The 20,811-nt window shown below is 40.6% G+C and overlaps 4 protein-coding genes across 9 annotated transcripts; 1 reads left to right on the top strand and 3 right to left on the bottom strand.

Moving 5' to 3' along the window:
- Positions 1-188: 188 nt before the first annotated feature.
- Positions 189-17,545, top strand: LOC131671939 (kinesin-like protein KIF14). Of its 4 annotated transcripts, XM_058948755.1 has the most exons (14): positions 226-295; positions 403-483; positions 656-1,183; positions 1,261-1,807; positions 1,882-2,109; positions 2,186-2,314; positions 13,014-13,174; positions 13,537-13,737; positions 14,305-14,577; positions 15,569-15,641; positions 15,726-15,895; positions 15,975-16,437; positions 16,508-17,235; positions 17,307-17,545. In XM_058948755.1, exons 1-14 carry the CDS (start codon positions 243-245, stop codon positions 17,317-17,319), a joined length of 3,648 nt encoding a protein of 1,215 aa, XP_058804738.1. In that variant the 5' UTR covers positions 226-242; the 3' UTR covers positions 17,320-17,545. The 4 variants fall into 4 exon arrangements, with proteins under 4 accessions (XP_058804740.1, XP_058804738.1, XP_058804737.1 ...); XM_058948757.1 differs by having other exon boundaries at positions 189-295; positions 407-483; positions 16,508-17,544; XM_058948754.1 differs by having other exon boundaries at positions 16,508-17,545.
- Positions 3,504-6,814, bottom strand: LOC131671945 (uncharacterized). Its single transcript, XM_058948779.1, has 2 exons — positions 6,371-6,814; positions 3,504-5,022 (listed from the first exon to the last, which is right to left on the bottom strand). The coding sequence occupies exons 1-2, from the start codon at positions 6,471-6,473 to the stop codon at positions 4,781-4,783; spliced, it is 345 nt and encodes a 114-aa protein (XP_058804762.1). The 5' UTR covers positions 6,474-6,814; the 3' UTR covers positions 3,504-4,780.
- Positions 17,546-17,729: 184 nt separating the features above from the next.
- Positions 17,730-19,279, bottom strand: LOC131671941 (pyridine nucleotide-disulfide oxidoreductase domain-containing protein 1). 2 transcript variants are annotated; one of them, XM_058948769.1, is made up of 2 exons: positions 18,844-19,279; positions 17,730-18,759 (listed from the first exon to the last, which is right to left on the bottom strand). In XM_058948769.1, exons 1-2 carry the CDS (start codon positions 19,277-19,279, stop codon positions 17,876-17,878), a joined length of 1,320 nt encoding a protein of 439 aa, XP_058804752.1. In that variant the 3' UTR covers positions 17,730-17,875. The 2 variants fall into 2 exon arrangements, with proteins under 2 accessions (XP_058804752.1, XP_058804751.1); XM_058948768.1 differs by having other exon boundaries at positions 17,730-19,279.
- Positions 19,280-19,316: 37 nt separating this feature from the next.
- On the bottom strand, positions 19,317-20,449 carry LOC131671944 (small ribosomal subunit protein mS40). 2 transcript variants are annotated; one of them, XM_058948778.1, is made up of 5 exons: positions 20,392-20,449; positions 20,001-20,184; positions 19,832-19,929; positions 19,624-19,754; positions 19,317-19,470 (listed from the first exon to the last, which is right to left on the bottom strand). In XM_058948778.1, the coding sequence occupies exons 1-5, from the start codon at positions 20,446-20,448 to the stop codon at positions 19,317-19,319; spliced, it is 624 nt and encodes a 207-aa protein (XP_058804761.1). In that variant the 5' UTR covers position 20,449. The 2 variants fall into 2 exon arrangements, with proteins under 2 accessions (XP_058804761.1, XP_058804760.1); XM_058948777.1 differs by having other exon boundaries at positions 20,249-20,419.
- Between the last annotated feature and the right edge of the window lie 362 nt (positions 20,450-20,811).

The following is a 20,811-nucleotide window of genomic DNA, read 5'->3' on the forward strand; positions in this document are numbered from 1 at the left end:
ACCAAATATAAAACTCAAAACCTAACCAATCATTATACGGCATTCTGACATTGTGGGAAACTGGCAGTTGCAATCCACGTTCATTTAAGGAATGTTTGAAAATTTTGAACGCTGAATTTTACTTCGAAGACAGAGTTGTTATTCTATTTATTTAAGAATTCATATTAACAATTTCCAAACATAAGTGTGTTTTTACAAAAAGTATACAATCTATTTGGAGAAAATTCAAACTGGTGTGCCTCATGAAACTAGCAGAGACATGTCAATCCAACAAGAAGAATGCAAGATTTGAAAGGTTACATGTTTAAATAAAAAAATTAAACTCTTTCTGCATGCTTTTTTGCTGAAACTTTTCGTAAGCCTTACTAAAATGTCTCAAAAAAACGCTGATCAATCTTTAAGGCAGCATGGATTCTGCAATGCTATTTTTTCAAGCTCGCCAGTGGTTTTCAACAAAGAGAATAATCCTCCTTTCACAACTACGTGAGTTTCGCAAAATTCAACATTTCCTATTGCTAAGTAATGCTAGTTTCTTTTACGCCTTTGTATTAACTTTTATTATAATTGCTTTTGTAAAAATATGAGTTTGCGTCGAAATAATTTCTCTGCAGTATACTATCACAATGTCTGCAATAATGATGTCATATATTTCCAGTTGTCCAACTTCAAATTTAATGCGGAGTCCTTCATGTAAACAAAGTCTAATAAACTATTTGCCAGACAATAGGACTAATAATCACAATACAAAAAATGTAATGAAATCTGTTAGAACTCCAAAGTCATTGTCAACAAATCTTTTTCGCTCTCAATCAGAAACAATGTTGCAAAATGATGATCAGAATCTATTATCTTCATCAAAGTTCACATCAGAAGAGAAACTAAAAGTCATCAATAAAAATGCATCAAATCCTCGATTATCCGGGGACAAAACTCCAGTTACTCACTTTTGTACACCAAAACATACAGTCTCACGTTCAGGAGCTAGCAGTTCTGCGAAAAAACCTGCTAAACGATATTTTAGTGATAATACTTTATCTCAAACTCCAGAATGTTTTAATGTAGTACATTTAGGAACTCCTAGAACAAAAACTGAAAATGGAATTGGAGTGGAGGAGCAAACTTTATGTGATGGAGAGAATAGTAATTTAACAGTTGGTGTTAGAGTTAGACCTTTAAGTTTTAAGTGAGTTTTTAAATTTTTGAATGTTTATAAATAATTTCTTCTTCAGATGACTAATAAACTAATAAACTAATTTTTAGGGAGCAAAATGAGCCAAAGATTACTTCTATCATAGAAGTTAGTAGCCAGAATATCATAGTAGACTGTGATACATCACAACATTCTTTTATGTACGATCACTGTTTCATTTCGTACTCGGATCCTTTAGTTCCTGGGCATGCCAATCAAGAAACAGTATTTAACAGTATTGGTTTACCTTTGGTACATAATGCATTCGAGGGATATAATGTTTGTTTATTTGCATATGGTCAAACAGGATCTGGGAAAAGTTACAGTATGATGGGTGCAGAATCCAATCAAATAAATTCTTTTGAACTCAGTCCAGATGCTGGTATCATTCCGAGATTTTGTCATGAAGTTTTTTCATGCATTGCCTTAGATCATAATTCAAATATCAATGTTGAAATAAGTTATTTTGAAATTTATAATGAAAAAATTCATGATCTTCTGATAAGTAATACCAGTAATACAAAACGAGCTCCTCTAAAAGTACGTGAACATCCGGTATTTGGGCCGTATATTGTAGATTTAAGTCAACATACTGTACAAAATTTTGAAGATTTGAAGGTAAATTGATAATGGCCTCCAATTGTACTTATTGCAAATCTATAGATGAATTAATTAAAAATATCGCTTTTTAGACATGGTTAAAAGTCGGCAATTCACAAAGGGCAACTGCAGCAACAGGTATGAATGAAAAAAGTTCCAGGTCACATAGTATTTTCAGTATAATTCTTACCCAAACACAATCAAAATTATCAACAAACAAAAAGCCAGAAGATGCTAGTCGAAGAAGTAAAATAAATTTAGTGGATCTTGCTGGAAGTGAAAGACTGAGTAACACTTGTGCCAGTGGTGATAGATTAAGAGTAAGACCTTGAGTTCATTAAAAAAGAAACTTTATTTTCTATTCCTTGTATTGAAAGAATGCGGTAATTTTTCCAGGAAGGAGTGTCTATAAATAAATCGCTTCTTACATTGGGAAAAGTTATAGGATCTCTTGCTGAGAGCACAAACGAACGAAAACGTAGTTTTGTTCCATATAGAGAGTCAGTCTTAACATGGCTTTTGAAAGTAAGTAATTTTAATTTCACATATAATTATTGATCATCAATATAGTACATGAAATATCATGTATTTGACTGTGAAGCTTAAAAAGCATATCTGTATTAAGTTGGTCACAGTTAAAAATAGACGTTATTTAGAAGGCGCTTGTATTTTTAATTAGTGCATCATGTCGGTGTAGTACGTGAAGAGAGGAGCACGAATGTAGATTTTCTTGGTAGAACATTTGCACTCCGATCCACATTTCTTGCACTTGTCGCCGCACTTACAGCAAACGTTTCCACATGACTTTGGTTTGTCATTGCTTCGCGCTACAACGCAAATTTGAACGATTATAATAACTATCACGACTGATATTACCGACTGTTGAAGCTTACATGCACATATGATTTTTCAAAACTTACCACTTTTTTCCTCAACATTGTATTTCTTTTTTATTGCCTTCCACACCATTCTTACTTCTTAGATCAGACTTTATGAATTGTTGAAATTCTATGATTCTCAGTAGCGTAGTTGCGAAAGAAGTCTTGAACTGACTTGTTATCTCTTTCAAGTTTCGTATCAAACTCCTGTGGCAGGATATTAGGACGTCACTCTTATACAAGTTTGCGCGAACTGAGCGAACTGGCACTGAACGTACTCGTTCTTTCTATAAGCTCAACGCATGCGTTGCGGTTTCGAGAATATTCCATATCTCGAAGATGCAACGACTTTTCTACTCAAAATTGCAATAGATAAATCAGAAATCTGGGTAACCTGGTACAAATTGTTACACTAACATCAATTTTACAATCATTAAAGTTTTTTTTTATACAATACTTATAGAAGTTTTGATTTTGCCTCGATGGTGCCGTGTGCAACTCGCGCATGCGCTTACAAATTGTTTTTCTTTAAAGGCCATTGCTGACAGGAAACTTGAAAGACTACGGTGAAACCAGCACATTTCTTATTGTGGCATATCAATGTTGGCTCACTGCCTTTTCAGATATGTCTAATCAAATCAAGTCAAAAAGCGGTCTCGTTCATTTACATTCTGCGTGCTTCATTAAAATTATTATTTTGACTTACATATCTCGTCCGTGACACTCAAATCAATTTCTAATATAGTTTGATAGAATAATTTTTTATACCGATGGAAAATGTAAAATACTAAGTCGCGGGAAAGGAAAATAAGTAATATCTCATTAGCTTATTTGTATTGTTAGTTAATTTATTTAATGGAATAACAACCGGTTTATATAAATACATTACAAGTTCAAATAACGTTTCTTATTTCGCTCTTATGTATTAAATTTTCATTTATAGAAAGGTGATAAATAATGAATCAAAATATTTTAAAATTCTTAAAAAATAACGTATAAAACTATTTGGCATTTGCAGATGGATTTGTTACATGCAAATTAAACAGTAGGAAAATTAACTTTACACACGTCGTTCATTGAACGTCAATTTATATTCATTTGTCGATCAAACCCATCTACAAATTTACAAAAATGAAATGCCTAAGTTTTTTTTTAATAAATTTAGGCAGTACTAATGTTACGTTTATATATATATATATATTTTCTTCTTAAATCGAACTACTCGAGTCGGTCTAAATTGAACAGTAAGTTAAGAAAAAACGTGTTCTTGGTTTTTTTTTCCTGTTGCTCTGACGGTTCGGATTGAGACAAAAAGTACTTGAACTCTGAGCATCAAAATTCGCAATAACAAAAAATAGCACAAATTTAGTCTTGCTATTCGACAAATCAATAGGTAACGATCTCCATCGAAATGGGAAAATAGCCAGCGAAAATAAATCACGGAAAAAAGAAGCGCGAACGACGGCCTTAAAGGCTCGTATTTTTATATACAAATAAATAGATCAGAAAGTCTCATACTCAAATTTGTATCTGAATTGTAAAAATTCAAGTACTTGACGCCTAGTTTACGTGCATGCGTAGCATTCTAGAAAAAGAAGCAGCATCGCGCACAATCAGTCTTACGTGGTGAAATGAAACGAAGGTGCCCCGAGTTGTCTATATGTAAGGATCGGAGCGACTATACATACAATTGGTGGATCGGAAAGGAGGAAAGGAGCAGCGGCAAATCGAGCCGAGCGTGAATAATTGTGATGGTGATTTGGCACGATCTCCTTGAATTCCTTGGTTTGCGCGCACGTGTGCAAAATGAAAAAGTAGCCGACTGGTTTAGTCATCCTGAGCAGCCGTCGTATCGCAGCAGGAAAGGACGCCAAACACGGATTTGACTTTTTACGCTCTCGCTCTCTCGAGTCAATACCCGGAGCAGAGCGAGGGCATTGTTCTCACCGAAGGCGATTGCTGCGCTCGCGTGACGTTCTCCGATCGATTTCTCGTTGGGCTCCTCTTCCTTTGGCAGAACACATCGGGTGCAGGTCGCGTGTAGCCTCATCTCTCTCCTCTCTCTCTCTCTCTCTCTCTCTCTCGCTCGCCCGCCCTCGCCCTCGCCCTCGCCTCACTTCTTGTCGCTCTTGGAGTCGGACTTGTCCAGCTGCGGCTGCTCGGCAGCGTCCTCCTCCTCGGTCTCCTCGCAAATCTCGCTGCAAGAGTTGTTGCGCGACTTGCCGCGAATGTAGGCGGCGAGGCTGCGTCGCTTATTTTCCTTGCATAGGTGGCAGGAGTCTTTGTTCGAGGAGACGTGCAGCTGCTGCTGCTTCTGCTGCTGCTGGCGATGGTGATGGTAGGACGCTGTTTTACCTGCAATTCACGGAATAACATCCTACTTCATTGCTATTTTCCTTACGTAATTTGTTGATTTCGGATGTTTTTGCGGCCGCTAACGCTTTACGGCGGGCGTTAACGAGCCTCGCGCTGTTTGCAAACGCAGCTAACCGGAGTACGCGAGTTTTATCGGTCGCGACCATCAGCGATTTCCGCCGCGAGCGTCAGGAGGAAAATTGTTGCTCCGTTGCGCACGTTTTCTCGTGCTGTATCGGATCGGTTCGCGCGCAATCGATCATCCACGATAGCTACTTGCTGCGCGGCTCAAGGCTCGATACGCGAATATTGATCGAACGGCTGTAGGATAAGGCATAAAGAGCGCGCTATCGGATTAATGGGACTAGGGTCAGCTGGCAAAATCGGCAGTGGCGCGAGATAAACTCGGAAAAAGACGCGTCGGCGAACGGTGACGCAAGTGCACCGTCGGGGAAAGTGCGACAGCCCCGGCGTCGAGGACGATCGTTTGGCGAAAGCGAGCCGTGGTCCCGATTGGCGTGCACGGGGCCGAGCCGCGAGAAGGAGCGCGCCGAATCGTTATCTCGAGCACCAGGCGGCTCTGCGCAGTACGTTTATTTATAGCCGGGGATGCGGCGAAGCCGTGGGGCCCCGAAATACGCGCGGAACATTGGCTGCGGAGCAGGCGACAGAAGTGCAGCGGCGCGACGGGCAAACAGCGGATTCGCCGGCGCTCCGACCTCGTTTCTGCCTCCGCCTGCGTCGCGCCTCGTTGCGTAATCTCGCGACCGTCGTTTCGCCGCACGGCTCGTCCGATTGGCGCTCCCGCGAGCTGGCGTCTTCGAGCCGAAACGCTACGGTCGACTCGTCGTCCACGGAGCCCGGTAAAAGCGCACTCGCCGTCGCGTTCGCGCGATCGTGCGTCGTCTTCAAAGCGACGAGTGAACGGAGACGGCAGCGCGCGCGAACCGGACGAAAATAGCCGGCCGCGCGCAATCGTTGAACTCGCTCGACAGTGCGCGAGCACTGCGTCGCCTGAGCGAAACCGCGCGCGTCCTTGCGAGCGCAGGTACGCGGGAAAGGCCCGCGGGGCAGTGGCGAGCCGATTGGCCTGCTAAAAATAGCAGCCGGGCGGCGCTCGCAGCGCGACGGCTCGGCCGATTTCGCTGGACGCCCGGCCGCGCGCGCAGTCGACGGAAGTGGCCTGACACGGCCGCGCATGGCGCTCTCGGGGCACCGGAGCTGCGTTTCCCGTGCGGCGGTCCACGCCCGACGAGCTGGGTCTTCCGCGCAGCCTCCCGGCACCGAGGGCTCCGCGACGCGTCGCGCGTCTCGCGAGCACTCGCCACGGCCGGCGACCGTCGCTCACCTTCGTCGAAGTAGTTCCGGTTCCAGGGCTGCTCGTAGTCCCGGTACTGCGGGCTGCGGAACGAGCCAAAGGTCAGCACCTCGGGAATGTAAACAAGATCCATCTCCGCTGGCCAACTCCGCTGCGGCAATGGCTGTTGCGAGCGCGGCTGTGCGACGGCGCCGGGCCTGGGTCGCGCCTGGGCCGGCGACTCGTGTTCCCCCAAGATCAGACGATTGCAGTGGTGTCTCGCTTGATCCTGCACCGGCGCAGCATTCTCCGCGCGAACTCTTCGGCTGGACTCGCAGTCGGCAGTTCGGTGGCAGGGTGCGTCGCTTTCGCCTCGAGCGCCAGTGCGTACGCACCGAAGGGAAATCAAACGGAATGCAGAAGCGTACAAACGGAGCGCGGACACTTGCTCGTCGCTTCCTCGGCGCCAACTGACTGACGAACTGGCGCGCTCGAGCGCACATATAGCGCGCCTTGCCCGGCGCGCTCTGCCTCTCCGCTGGCTCTACCCCCACCGGCGCAGCCTGCCCCGCCGTCGCTGCTCGCCGATGTCTACGTGCCGTTCGACGCGCGCCACCACCCTCTCGCTTATCTACCTTGGGCTTTCCCTTCTCTTCTTCGCCTCTTTCCTTTTTTCGTTTTGGCACTTGCTACGCTTCGCCCGTCTCGGACGATGCGTCGCATCTTATCTGTGTCGCCGACGCGCGCCTTGTACCTGCTCGAGCTCGTTAGCCGACGATAAGCCGATAAATTGGCCGACGACGTGGTTCGTCGCTTTTTGCGCAGCTCGTCGTTCGAGCCCCGCGGACCTTGTCTCTCGTGCTCCGCCGAGCGCTGTCGCGTCCGCTCGGCACTGCTGTTCGCAGCCGTTTTCGGGTTTTCGGGGCAGAAATCTCCCGAATATCGCGGCGATAAGGGCGCGCCAATGTCGCGACTTATCGGAATCAGCCGTGCCCCGTTCTGAAAGCTCCGTCCGCCGCGCGAATCGTCGGTCGATAAAGCCCGCTGTGCGCGGGGTACGCGGCGACGTGCACTTGGCTCGGAACACGAGAGCATTCGATGGGATTGCTTCATCAAATGTATTTTCAGCGAGGCAAGTGTATTATTAGCGCAGTCGCGCGCAAACAACGCGCGCGCTCACGCGAGAGAGAGAGAGAGGGAGAGAGAGGCGCGGCTCGTCGATCGTGTTTGCGAAAAATTGGCAGCGTTGATCGAGACGCTCGTTCGTGCGCCGTGGCTCGAGCGAAGCATCGGACGTCCGAGGTTCTAGTCGTCGACTGCGATTAACGTCCCATCTTAAACAAACCACGTGCTATTTCGGCGCCGGTAACACGTACCTCGGCGGACGCTGCTGCAACGCGGCATCTTCGTTGTTTTTCTACGTCGTCGTCGTCGTCGTCGTCGTCGTCGTCGTGCGACCGCGACTGTTTATGCAATTCCGATTCGCCACGAGACGCGAGTATCTCGCTTATTTCGACGAGCTTTATTGTTATTTAGCTTTGTTACCTTGTCGGACATTGTTAACAAACCACTGTGTGTGCAGGATTAAAGGCGCTCAGAGTGGCTTTGACAAATAATCTCGTAACGCGAGAGGTCGTATTGCCGCATTTAATGACTTATAACTTTGTTCATTACTCCTCGTCCTTTTATTTTCTTTTTCCTTCGTTTTATTTATTCATTTATTTATTTATTTTTGCAGTAAAATTTTTTTTCCGAGAGCTATTAATCGCGCGAAAAACGAATTCCTATTTCGTAGTTACGAAGCGTTGCTGCCTTTGAAAATTATTCGTCTAAGACCGCGAAATTGCCAACAATCGACAATGAAGATACATTCGTTTGTAAGGCACTCGAATGCTAATTATCGATGTATCGTAAATTTCAAGCAATTTTCATAATTACACAAGTGATAAAAAATAATTTCTTGCGTCAAAATGTACGAAAGTAAATCTTCCGCGTGAAAGAACGTTTCGACCGACGTGATCATCGCGAGATCAGTGATATTTCGCGTAAACGTTAAGGCTCAGATTTAGAAACTTGCTGAATTGCCGTTTCTAAAAATAGCCACGAAGCCTGTCTAGAAAGGACGGATGGGGAAAAAGAAAAAGAAAATAAGCGAACGCGCGCGTGCGCGAGCAGACTTCCGAGTGGCTTAAGGCTGAATAATGACGGCGTGGCGGAAACCGGTTTCGCAAAACACACGCGCGCGCATGCATGGCCTCTCCCATTCCCAACGAGGGCGCAGCTGTATTGCAGATAACGATAAGAGCCGCCTGTGCTGCACATCGCCACGATAAGGCTTCGCACATGAGTTTTTCTCGCGGGCAGTGCCGAGCTCCGCCAGGGTTTCCATTTCAAACCTGCCGTGCCAAGCCCCTCGCGACGAGCGACGTAGGTAGCGATCATTCATGTCGGCCACTTGGGAATTTCGTCTACATATCGCTATCCCTCGCTGTCGACTCATTTGTTGTCGGCGCGAAACTCGCCGTCGTCCGCGGCTCGTGCTCGAAGCTTATTTTATTCGACGCGAAGCTTGGTTCTCTGCTGATCCTGTCGCCTTCGCGTCCTTCTGTTTTTCGCGCTCTAACCTCCAAATCGCAACTTCGGCGCTTGTTCCCGGCACTCGCGCGAAAAAGTACAGTCCTCGGGTGGGCGAAGGCTTTCCGTCGAGATTCGTCAGCAGCGGGTTTGGGCTCGTGCCCCAAAACCTCTCGCGTCGTCGAGAATGCCTTTCGCGCACCGGTTAGGAAATGTACTGTTTTGCCACGCCGGTCGATAACGCGCTCGTTATTGTCGACGATATCCGCGAGCGGAGAGTTTCGTTGTTTTTATTACGTCGAGTCAATCGACGAGAATTGCCTTGACGGGGCACGAACAAGCGGCGTAAGCGAGACGCGAGTCGCTCGTTCGCAGAGAACGAGCATGGCATTTCGGCTCTCGCGCGCGTACCTGCGGCTCACTTATCTGGAAACTCAATGTTCCTTGGTGTATTTTTCACACCTTTGCGTATTTGAGCATTCCACGATTGATGCGATAAAAAAAAAAGAAATTGTTAGATACGGCACGGTTGTTTATCTGGTAAATGCTCGATTTTCCGTCACCTTCAACTCGCCCGAACGAACGCAATTGCTGAATATTTTTGCCGCGTCAACATTGAGCAGCCAAGCACAGCAATGCTTTTTCTCTGTTTTTATTTTTTACTCTGTCTGGTTCTAAAATTAGCGCAATCGAAAAAGTTTAGTTACACTCGTATTTCAATAATTCCAGCATCGATAATTCGATTTTTACGTACCTAGGATCGTATAAAGGAAGAGCTAATTCTTATAGTGCATTAGACTGATGCTGCCTGTTGTCCACGTCGTGACGTCACAGAATTATTAAACTCAGGCATGTCGCTCAATGTACCCACTTATGCGAGACTTTAATGAAGGGCCGACCCAAGATGCAAGAAAAAGGTAGATAGTCAAAGTAATTGTATTGTCCTGCCTGGCGTCGTTCAATACCTGGCACCTATTTGCAGACAAAGAAAATGCAGTAAAACTATCGCTTTGTTTATAATAGTATACGAGGACGACTTGTCTGCACAGCGAATTCGACAAATCTGTCTGGGAATTTCCGAACGGAACTATTCTTATAATAACGCCTTTTCAATAATAAATCATAGATCTTGGACATTTTGACTTGGCCGTCAATTACAATGCGAGCTACGCAAGTCAATTTTCATCAATTGCAATAGGCACTTCGATAGTTTTATCAGAGGACTTGTTGCAAACAAAAACCAGACAGGTGTACTTCCAAGGCGGTCCCGTTTCATTATTGACTTGACTAAAGCATATTTTTGCATATTTTTACAAGTTGCAAAAAAAAAATGAATTCGAAGTCGGCTTACTTTTTTTTAATAATTTTGTATCTATTCAAATTATACAAATATTTTTCCAACTCTTTTTTTCTTTTTATTAAAGAGGAAGCATTGCTCTTGCATTCTTTGAAAATAGTGAGCTGCAAGTTTCGTGTTTTCGTTATTATATGCTTGAATTTCGGTTTTTTCGATAGACTTCAGGTCATACATGCGATTGGAGGAGAGGTTTTCATTAATATTCACAGGGAGACGACAAAGTCATATTTTTATGACGTCCATACATAGGGATGTATATATGTATGCGCTTTGACAATCGGCGTGACTTCTCTACTCGATGGATTTTGATGAATCTTTGTTACCTTATTGTCACAATGAGAGAAAGAAGCGAACTTATTTTATTTTCGTGCAGCAAGGTCGTGCAAAATTCTTCAGCATTGACAGCTATTCATAGAATCATTCCCTCGCGTACATTCCCTCGTTACAATTTTCATATTGCGGAACTTGAGCATGCGAAAAATCTTATGCAGCGTAGAAAATGTCACGAAGCATCTTATTATTTATTGAGTATACGCGAACTATCGCTCAACATGCCCAATAAGTTAGCTTCATTAGGTAACGATGCTTACAAGTGTTGATTTATATGAATAATCCTTTACTTATAGCTATCAATACTGTCATGCGTATTATGAGGTTATATGAGGTTTTAACGAGCACAAAATATTCATAATTAAATAGTCGGGCTACTCATCTGGAAGTTATTTTAATGAAAATCGAAGGTCTGTGGTAGCAAACAGGCTTGAAACGTCGTACGTCGTAATTTGCCAATTGAGGAATGTTGAAGTGCAGCCACATGAAATTTTTGCATTGTTTGCAGCGCAATTATCTGTCATGAATTATAATTCTGAGATGCCATCAGCTGTTGAAACAGCGGTATGAACGCTAATTAATAATTTTATACGTAATGACTGTAGGCACGTAAAATTCGATTCCTAAAATTTTGATAAAAGAAGATTTGTTTTGGCTTGCATGTATATTTTCGAGATCCTCGAGAAAACACATCGATGAAGTAGCTAATAGTTGATTAAATAATTTTATGTCGGTTGATCCGAAGTTTTCTGTCGATTATTTTTATTAGTGCCGTTATATATTTGAACTGCATTTTGTCAAATAAACATAGATAAACAAGCACTACGTGCTATCTCTAAGGAAACATTCCGCCAGTGCAGCCGGCAGCGTTTGTTGCGTTAATTAATTGAACAAAACAAAGATCTTGCCATTTGTCGAAAAGCCTTGACTGCAATAAAAGCTTTACTCATCGCACAACACAGCGCCAGAAAATCCAAGTCAAGATTGAAAGGGCGAGCTACGCGACCACACGCACGCTCATTTAGAAATGCTACAGCAACGTTGGATGCACATCCGAACGCTTGACAAAATAGTTTTTGATCTTACGCTGTACCGCGTACATTATATAGGTATTATGTTAATCCACAAAGGCCGTCGATTAAGCTTATGTAACCAACGAGGAGGTGTATTTTTTTTCAATCACTCGCGCGGTTTTTTTCTGTTTTTTTTTTTTTCGTTTTTTTCCGCTTGACAACAGTGAAGAAGCAATCTCGCGCGCAATTTGAATTGCTACGGAAACGTTGTTTCCGCATTCTCGCTGTTCACTTGATCGGATCAGATTGGGATAACATACATGGAAGTTGCTTTACAATATAGCATATCTGATGTTGCTTTGAAATATATACAAATAGTGACAAGCGCCACGCGCATATCTTACCACTGCATTTGACATCCTTTCATTTAATTAAACGATTATAATGTTAATTAAGCTAAATGGAAATAACGACAAAAAAAAAGAAATGCTTATTTTCTTGCGATTATTTGACGTTTATTTACTGCAAAAATATAATTCTATCAGAGTAGATTTAGCGATACGGGTATGTTCTAGATCGGCACACATTGTTTTGAAATTGATAAGCGTGATGCATGATAGTGAATTGTCTACACGGCTTATGTAAAAAAGTCCCCCATTCCTGGATGTAAAGCACATAAAACATTAGATAACAATAGTAGGAATCCAATTGGTACGCAGCTCTGGAAACGTGTTAATCAACGTGCTCATCCATCATCAGAAGCTTTCTTTTTTTCAAACAAACACATTGTCAGCACGTCGCGCGGAAAGTGCGACTTCGTTACAAGATCGGCGAAATTAGTGCGCCTAAATTTGCGCTATCCACAGTTTGTCTCGACGAAAGCCGTACCTAACAGGTTCGCGAGAAAGAGATTGACGTCCGAGCGGAGCGAGGTTGCAAAGGCACACGGACGGTAGTTTTCTAAGCAACGCGTGGAAAGCGCGAATTTTAGCGCAGGCTCAAGCCTCACGCGAGACAAGAATGTACTTTCTCGCACAGAGTGTGTGATTAAGTTTATCGTCAAGGCCTGCAGATTGAAATCCCATGAACACTCGGGTTCTCCTTTAATTGCAAGGATATAAGTCAATTCATTTGCGCATGATTGCAATCAATGATAAAAGAAAAGTGCAATAAAACGTCGTGGATTAACGGGTCCGATAATGTCACCGTTGCAATTTTTGTTATGCGATATGCCGATTGATCAATCGAGCCACTCCAAGACAAACGAAATCCCATATATGCCTATCTACACTTTGGCCAAAGCGACTCAAGAATGTCAAGTGTTGAGACAGCCCAAGCTTTGGTTATACTCTAGTTTTTATTATACTCGAGGCATTAATTGTCAACAAAAGTTACTCAGCAAAATCGTTCGCGCTTGCAGGAAAGTCTGGGCGGAAATTCGAGGACTGCGATGTTGGGCACGGTTTCCCCGGCGAACATCCATCTGGAAGAAACTCTGGCTACCCTGCGCTACGCTTGCCAGGCCCGGGCGATCGTGAATAGAGTGCGAATTAACGAAGATCCTCACGATAAGCTGATAAGGTGAGAGTGTTATTTATTTTGCTCACTTGTTTGATAATATTGATTGGATCTCCCGAGCGAATTTCATAAACGTCATTTAGAATCGTATCAACTGGTTATAAAATCCGAAAAATCACGGTCACAATGTTATTTCAAGATTATATTATGATTGGTAAAACCCAACCCACTATATATAAAGTTTGCCCAACCACTATATGACGTTCTCCGCAGTTAGCTGGTCGACGCAATATTTTTTGTTCGCGAACAATCTGTTGATAAACGAAGACTAAGGAAAGGTTTTGAAATACGATCGAGAACACGATTAAGCGATATGATGCTATTTATGCTTATTTGCTTACTAATTGATGATGTTCTCACGACAGACAATTGAAAGCCGAAGTTCAGCGACTGCGTGGTATGCGAGATGGTTACGAGAAGCGTCTGGGAATGACGCCTCGAAATCTCTTGGACGCGATTGACAACGCGTCCGACACTACGGAGGAAGTCGTGAGCAAACAAAAGGAAATCGATCAGTTGAAAGATCAGTTGAAGAAAATGGAAGAGCAATTGTTTGTCTCGCAAAAGTAAGTGCGCCGACTTGCGATCGATGGCGAGCGGGTTGCAAAAATCAGGCACCAGGTGCACATTGCTGCGATTCAATGTACGCCATTCAGCTGCGATTCGTGACAAAGGTTCTTTCAGTCTTGTCCATTATCAGCGAACTTGGCATTGTTATACTTCTGCGCGCTGGCCGATTCCGAATGGCGAAACTTTCCTTTCTTCGCGACTGGCTTTTGTTTCAAGCGCTATGTAATAACGCATAATCTGCGCGCAATAACCTTTACTGTTAGAGCGCCTTTGCATAATTTTTTATTGCTCGGGTGTTTGCGCTTGAAACAATCAGCTAATTGCACGAAATAAAGCAAACGAGCGAGGAAGTGAAATGCATACTGTTATCTTGCCGACAAACGAAAACAATCCACTCCGTTATTCAGACAGACGGCCGCGAAGTTTGCTTTAACCCGTCTAAATGTTTCCATGGTCCTGACAGACTAACACCACAAGATAACGTGTGACAGTAAAATTCCGACGGAAACGCCGAGGTGAAAACTGCGTCGACTCCTGACTAATGACGCAGCCGTACTTTCCAGGTCGTTCGAGGAGAAGCTGCGCGAGGCCCAGCAGAAGAAGAACAGCGAGCTGGCCTACCTCCGCCGCTGCGGTATCGCCGTCGAGCTGGACGTTCGAGAAAAGCCAAAGCAGCCTTGCTTGGTCAATCTCGCGGCGGATCCGATGCTATCCGGCACTCTCTTGTATCTCGTTCCCCCAGGTCGCGTGCGGATCGGTCGAGCGGCTAAGCCCGGCACGCCGTCCAGCAGACTCGATATTGTACTCAACGGGCCACTCATTAAGAGGCTTCACTGGTTAGTCGGCGTCGGTGCATGCTTGTTGTGCTTCTTTTATTTTTACTTTCATTTTCTCGTTCATCTAGTCGTCATCGGCACCTCGTGGAGGTGAAGGCACGTGGCGTCAGATTTTTGGATGATCGCTTTTTTTTTATCTCGCTGGCACTGATTGGCTCGCAATTATTATGAGGTTATATTGGCAAATTGCGGGCTATAATGGCTAATCTATCGAAGTAAAAAGAATATCAAAATGCTGCTGAAGCTTTAACATTCATTTCCGCTTGATTTTAAACTAATCGGCTATCTTCGTACAACTTTATAGATATATAGCACCGTGACGTAGTCGGCTGCCTTATTACTTTATCGCGTTGACGCATTTACTCCCCATTTTTCTTTTTACTTCGAGTCATAACAATTTACTTATTACTCCGCACCGCTATTTGCATCATTATACTTTCGCACTTGAGGTCTGTTAGGTTTTTATTACCGATTTGGCTCTGACGTACTGTCCTCATTATATAGTTTTCATTAATAGATTTGCATGCATCATACTACAATTAACAGCATACAGAAGCACTTTTCAATTTGAATTGACAAAAAAAAAAGAAGTTTAATTCCCATTCAAGTATGAAAATAATATTTTCGCCCACTTCATACTATCGTTATTTGCGTTATCTTGTTATTAATGTTGAACGCGTTACGCAGTCACTTAAGTATTTGTAAAAATAAAAATTTTTAAATTGATTCTTATCAAGACATTTTTATAGCAGAGTCTATCTTTAAATTATATTTATCATCTATTTTTCTAATTTATTGAGTGCAAACTGATGCCGTGAAATTGTTACATCTCTATTTTACTACGCATTCATTTATTTTTTTGCATTAAAAATTGGTTTTTTAACATTTGATTAATAATTTTCATGGTGTACCTTTACTACCCGATAATAATTGCCCTTTTGGCAATTACTTTCATTCAACTTAACCTACATATATTTTGTTTAAATAACAGCACCATCGAAAATAATCATGGAAAACTAACATTCATGCCAGAGAAAGAAGGAGAGAACTTTGTTAATGGAGAGGTAAAGACATTGATAGCGTTTCAATGTAATTAGTATCAATTTATTGACCTGAGAAAGCATGTAATACTAAAATTTATTTTATAGCTGGTTCGAGGAAAAGTGCGATTGAAACACGGCGACCGATTAGTTATCGGAGGTAACCATTACTTTAAAGTTTGCAATCCTCAAGATGATGTAGACGCTGATCCTATGACCGTTCAACCAATAGATTTTGATTATGCTCACCAGGAAGTACTTCGAATTCAAGAAGAAAAGTAATAATAATTTTAAAATATGAAATGCATGTAAATAACCTGATACTCGTGCTCATTGCTACTGCATTTTTTACTTTAGGTTGAGAGCAGAGTTGGAGGAGTCAAAACGAAAAGCAATGAAAGAACTGGAAAATGCGAAAAAAGAAGTTGAAATGCAATTGGACTCCCAAAAGTCTACCTACGAGTCGAAGATAAAACAATTAGATTACAATCTAGAGAAGCACAAGTTAGCTTTGGAAGAGACGAATCGCAAAAAGAAAGAACTCGAGCGTGAAAATGAGTTACTTGCTAGCGAAATTGAAACGAATAATAAAATCAGAAGCTTGGAAGTTGAAGGTTCTGGTATTAACATCGCACCATATAAATCGAATTTCCTTAAAGAACTCGAAGAAATACTCAACGAAACAACTGCGGACGTAGAAACAGCTTTGTCTGTTCAAACAAGTATCGAAGCTATGAAGGTCGGTGGTGTTAGTCTTCACGAGATACAATTGTTGGTTAGAGAGGCCACAGAGAGATGCAGAGACGTTGGCGTAAATTATGTAAGTTTTGATAAAATTTTATCACAACAATGTGATTGATTCAATATACTTTTTAAATATTATTTTGCAGGAATTTCATCAACAGCAGATAGTCAAAGACAAGTACTTACAACCAGTAATACGTGTTCGAGATAAAGATAACATGCTCGAAAGCTTCTGGGAACCTATGCACTTTTTGGACTGGATCCATCGGTTGAGGGATCATGAGCTTGAACACTCCATTAAGGAATTGCAGGATTCCGAGGATAAATGGCAATCATTCGAGGAGAGCGATATAGTTTCAGATTCTCTGTATAACAGCCGAATATCTGTAAACATGACTCCCGTCAAGAAACAGTTAAACGAAAGCTTAAGCCACATGACCCTAGATGCGTCTTTTCTTGATGTTTCCGTAACCGATCAGACCACCGAGTCGGTTATACAAAAGCGTCGAGATGATATTAACCAATGCTTAATTCAGATAGAGATCGCTTCAAAGACACTTCAAGGACTCTGCCAGCAATACGAACCCCGAGATGTGAGCTGTAAAGTGACGGAGACGCTTCATAAGGTGAACGCGATAATGAAAGACCTAAAAGTTGTCTTGAACGAAAAGCATGCAGTTGAGAATAGTGTAGATGCTGAAAGCGTTATAATTGATGTCAGCAACCGCAATAGCATAACCAGTGAAAATTCTGAAATTGATAAGACAGCTCAGCCCTTCGATCGAGTTAAAAAGTATTTCACAAATGACGCCACATCTACCAAGTCTAATCTACGGAATGCGTGTCCGTTTTTTAAGAAAGATAACTCATCAAGGTGTGTTCGATTTAACGTTCAATGATAGTTGATTATGGGATATCCATAAAACTTTTATTTCTCGATTGCAGATATAAAAAGTAAGAAGTTTAATCTTCTATAGGATTTGCCGCACGTGACATTTATCAGATTATAAAGATAAAAAGATATTATTTTGTTCAAGTTAGATTTTAAGAATTTTTACACTGAGTATCAGATCTGACTATTACCATCAGATTTTAGTACGTTATTATTATTGCTTACTTTTAATAATTTTACACTTCGATTCTTAGCTAAGCTATTTAAAATTTGTGTTGATTGCAATATCTTGTTTGTATGCAAAATAATACAAATTATAATTATTTCGTATAATTATATATGAAAATAGAAGTTTTATATGTAACATAAAAACGAGCTTCAATAAGAAACATAAAATATTAAAATGCATGTGTATGTGTGGTATTTTATACAAACGACTTATTGAACAATAAAGGAATTTATTACAAAAATCCAAGGTTTTAGACCTTTATACAATGAGTAAAAAAATTGATTCCAAAATTTAAGCACAAATGTAAGATTGATTTTGTCGAATATACTACTTATTGATTTTTATTGCGTAAAATGTAAAGATTCATTTTACAAAATTAGTGAGTATGCTGAATCAATCAAAATAATCTTCAATGTCTATATCTGGGTTCAGCAAATCCTCACCATACATACTTATATCTAACTGATTTAATATTAAATTTTCACACATTTCCTCTAAGTCTGTTTCACCAATAAGAACTGCGCCTTGCATTTTTCCATTCTTGACTACAAGTTTGACATATTCTTGTCCTTTGGTGACTCTTAATAAAATCTCATAATCTTTTTCTAACTTCTGTCCATTGTACAAACCGAGTAACACAACTTTATAGCCAAAAAACTTGGTGACATGCGTAAACAGCTCAAAACAAAAGTCTTGGAAAAATTCCTCCTTCTTTAATGTAGAAACCATGCTTTTTGCGGCATATTTGCCCATTTGATGAGCTTGCGTCCAAAGTCTCATTTGAAACCAACGCGGAGCGATTTCCCATCCAACAGAACACACATCTCCAGCAGCAAAGATTTCTGGTTCTGATGTTTCTAATTTCCAGTCTACAATATATCCTCCATCTTTATCTTGATTCAAGCTTTCCAATCCAATCATATTACTGTTTGGTACAACACCAGTTGCAGAAACAATAAGATCACATCCAATTATTTTACCAGTAGTTAATTGAGCATACACAGGCCAATTTTCATTTTCTTGGTCAGATGTTTCTAAAGTATCCATAATTTTAACTATTTCAGATTCATACTCTACTTGAACAGTTGATAAAGCATTGCCTTTTTTAAATTTAAAATTATCATGCCAATCAGGTCCTAGTGCTGGTCCTCCCTTTATAGAGTTATCATTTGTAATTGTATATTTCATGCGCTTCACAGGTTGGTTATCAGTATCATTTTCCTTTTTCAGTAACCTTTCTTGAAAAAATTCTGCTGCTCCTGGATCAATAAACGTCGCTGAAATGTGTTTATCTTTTATGACCCAAACTACATCAATACCATTTAATTCATGAACCAGCTCAGTAGCAATACCACCATTACCTACAACTATAATCCTTTTCGAGCCTTTCAATTTTTCAACAAAAGTTTCTACTGATTCTGTGTCACGAATTCCAATGACTCTACTATTATTTTCACAAATGAGCTTTGGTCTAGCTCCAGTACAAATACATAATTTTTTATAAGATATTATTTTTCCATTTTCCGTGAAAACAGTTTTGCTACTTTTATCAACTTTTGTTACAATATCGTTGAAAACCATTACTGATGAAAATACTTCAGTTAAAGAATTAGTGGAGCGCTCTTCTACATCAAACTGTGTTAGGGTTTTTCCAAATGCAATTATATTTGTAGCTGCTTTTATCAGTGGACTAGCTGATATTAAAATTACATTTTCTTCTGGAGCTAGAAAAGCTATACTTTCAGCACAAGATACTCCAGCAATACCACCTCCAATTACTACAAAAGTAGCTTCCATTTTGCAATCTTAATCTTAATAAAACTATTGATATACTTTATTCTTTGTTTTTAGCTTCAGAATATTGATCATACCACTCTGAATAGTCGTACTTTCTGAAAGGAACGTCATAAGATATAGTTCCGTAATCTTTTGCTTTATATATAGCTACACGAAGCATTTTATGTTGGAACTGACAAAGTCCAGTTTTTCTGTGAAGAATATGTAAATTAGTCCAGAGTTTGAATTTAATACAAACAATAAAATTTAGCAAAAATTTTTATTATGAAACCTGATTAAAATTATTTAATTTCAAGTAAATTAAAATTAATGAAAATTTTAATACTTAAACTAAAACTACTTACTCATAACTGATAGTTTCACCATTGTAAGGAGAAATAAACTGCTTTAGTAAGTCTACATTTCTGTAATCTATAACCAAGTATTCATCTCTGCATATTGGGCAAGGATTACTTGTAGAAATAACACCTGATCTCTATAAAACAGTGCAAAATAAATTAATAACAAAATAATTATATTTACATTTAGTACAATAATATTACAGATCCATACTATGCAAGTTTTTCTTGTTTTATTAGGAGCAAATTGACCTTTATGATTTCTTCTGTAATATTTCCATACTGGATCATTTCCATAAGTTATTTTGTAAGCTGTGAAATGAAAATATTTAAAAAAAATTAATAATTAACTATTGAAAGGGACTTTTATAAGGTGATAGTACCATCACTTTGAAGGTATTTAATACTAGTTTCTAAAGGTATAACTTTGGTTCTGTCAACCATAGGATGAAGCTTTTCTTGTTCTTCTGTACCATTTTCTGATTGATGTTCACCTTCTACTTCTTTTTCCTGTGTCTTTTCACTGCAACGAGCCAAACTTTGTGAAAATCTCCTCGCTGCTATAACCTGCAAACTAATCTTATTACCAAAAAGTTCTAAAAAGTAAGCAATTAAAAATTTAGCAAATTACTCTATGCACTCCAGAGTGACTTGCGTTTCCAAATGTGTTTAAAAACAATCGAACAAATGACATTTTTTAATCAAAAACTAGAAATGAATTTATTTACATGCGACTATACAATTTAAGAACGTTTATGAATGGCTATACCTAACCTCCAATTTGCTAAATTCCCTTCCGATCATATGCAGAGTGTACTGTATAGTCTCCATAGTTCCGATCTTCCGATGAACAAAACAAAAGTGACCGTCTTCCAACCAAAATCAACTAATAGGCATTCGACTTCAAGGTCTATACATATTTATTTAAGTTAACATGCCAAAGATTAATCGAATAAAGTTGACTGCCACAGAAACAATCAAATAAACATAACATTCTGTTTTTAATGTTTCATATTATTTGTATTTTAAATGTGTTTAATTTTAATAAAATTGACTAAAAATATCTAAAATGTATTATAATAATATTATCAGCTTTCCCGCTAGAAAAATTACGCTTAGGGTTTTGACATTATTTGACCAAGATTATTACGTGTTTCTCCCATTCTAAGTATGTTTTAATTTACAGTTGAAATT

This window comes from Phymastichus coffea, unplaced genomic scaffold (genome assembly GCF_024137745.1).
Source record: "Phymastichus coffea isolate CEN01 unplaced genomic scaffold, Cenicafe_Pcof_1.1 PCOF00139, whole genome shotgun sequence".
Classification (NCBI taxonomy): Eukaryota; Metazoa; Arthropoda; class Insecta; order Hymenoptera; family Eulophidae; genus Phymastichus; species Phymastichus coffea.

Bases quoted from the DNA above. Each gene is read 5' to 3' on its own strand.
- LOC131671939 (XM_058948754.1), top strand. From the start codon at position 243: ATGAAACTAGCAGAGACATGTCAATCCAACAAGAAGAATGCAAGATTT. The intron at 2,315-13,013 runs GTAAGTAATTTT...TCGCGCTTGCAG, and splicing joins TCTTAACATGGCTTTTGAAA to GAAAGTCTGGGCGGAAATTC. The intron at 16,438-16,507 runs GTAAGTTTTGAT...ATTATTTTGCAG, and splicing joins GAGACGTTGGCGTAAATTAT to GAATTTCATCAACAGCAGAT.
- LOC131671945 (XM_058948779.1), bottom strand. From the start codon at position 6,473: ATGGATCTTGTTTACATTCCCGAGGTGCTGACCTTTGGCTCGTTCCGC. The intron at 5,023-6,370 runs GTGAGCGACGGT...CGTGAATTGCAG, and splicing joins CCGGAACTACTTCGACGAAG to GTAAAACAGCGTCCTACCAT.
- LOC131671941 (XM_058948768.1), bottom strand. From the start codon at position 19,279: ATGGAAGCTACTTTTGTAGTAATTGGAGGTGGTATTGCTGGAGTATCT.
- LOC131671944 (XM_058948777.1), bottom strand. From the start codon at position 20,311: ATGTCATTTGTTCGATTGTTTTTAAACACATTTGGAAACGCAAGTCAC. The intron at 20,185-20,248 runs GTAATTTGCTAA...ATTAGTTTGCAG, and splicing joins GTCACTCTGGAGTGCATAGA to GTTATAGCAGCGAGGAGATT. The intron at 19,930-20,000 runs GTACTATCACCT...TTCATTTCACAG, and splicing joins TAAATACCTTCAAAGTGATG to CTTACAAAATAACTTATGGA.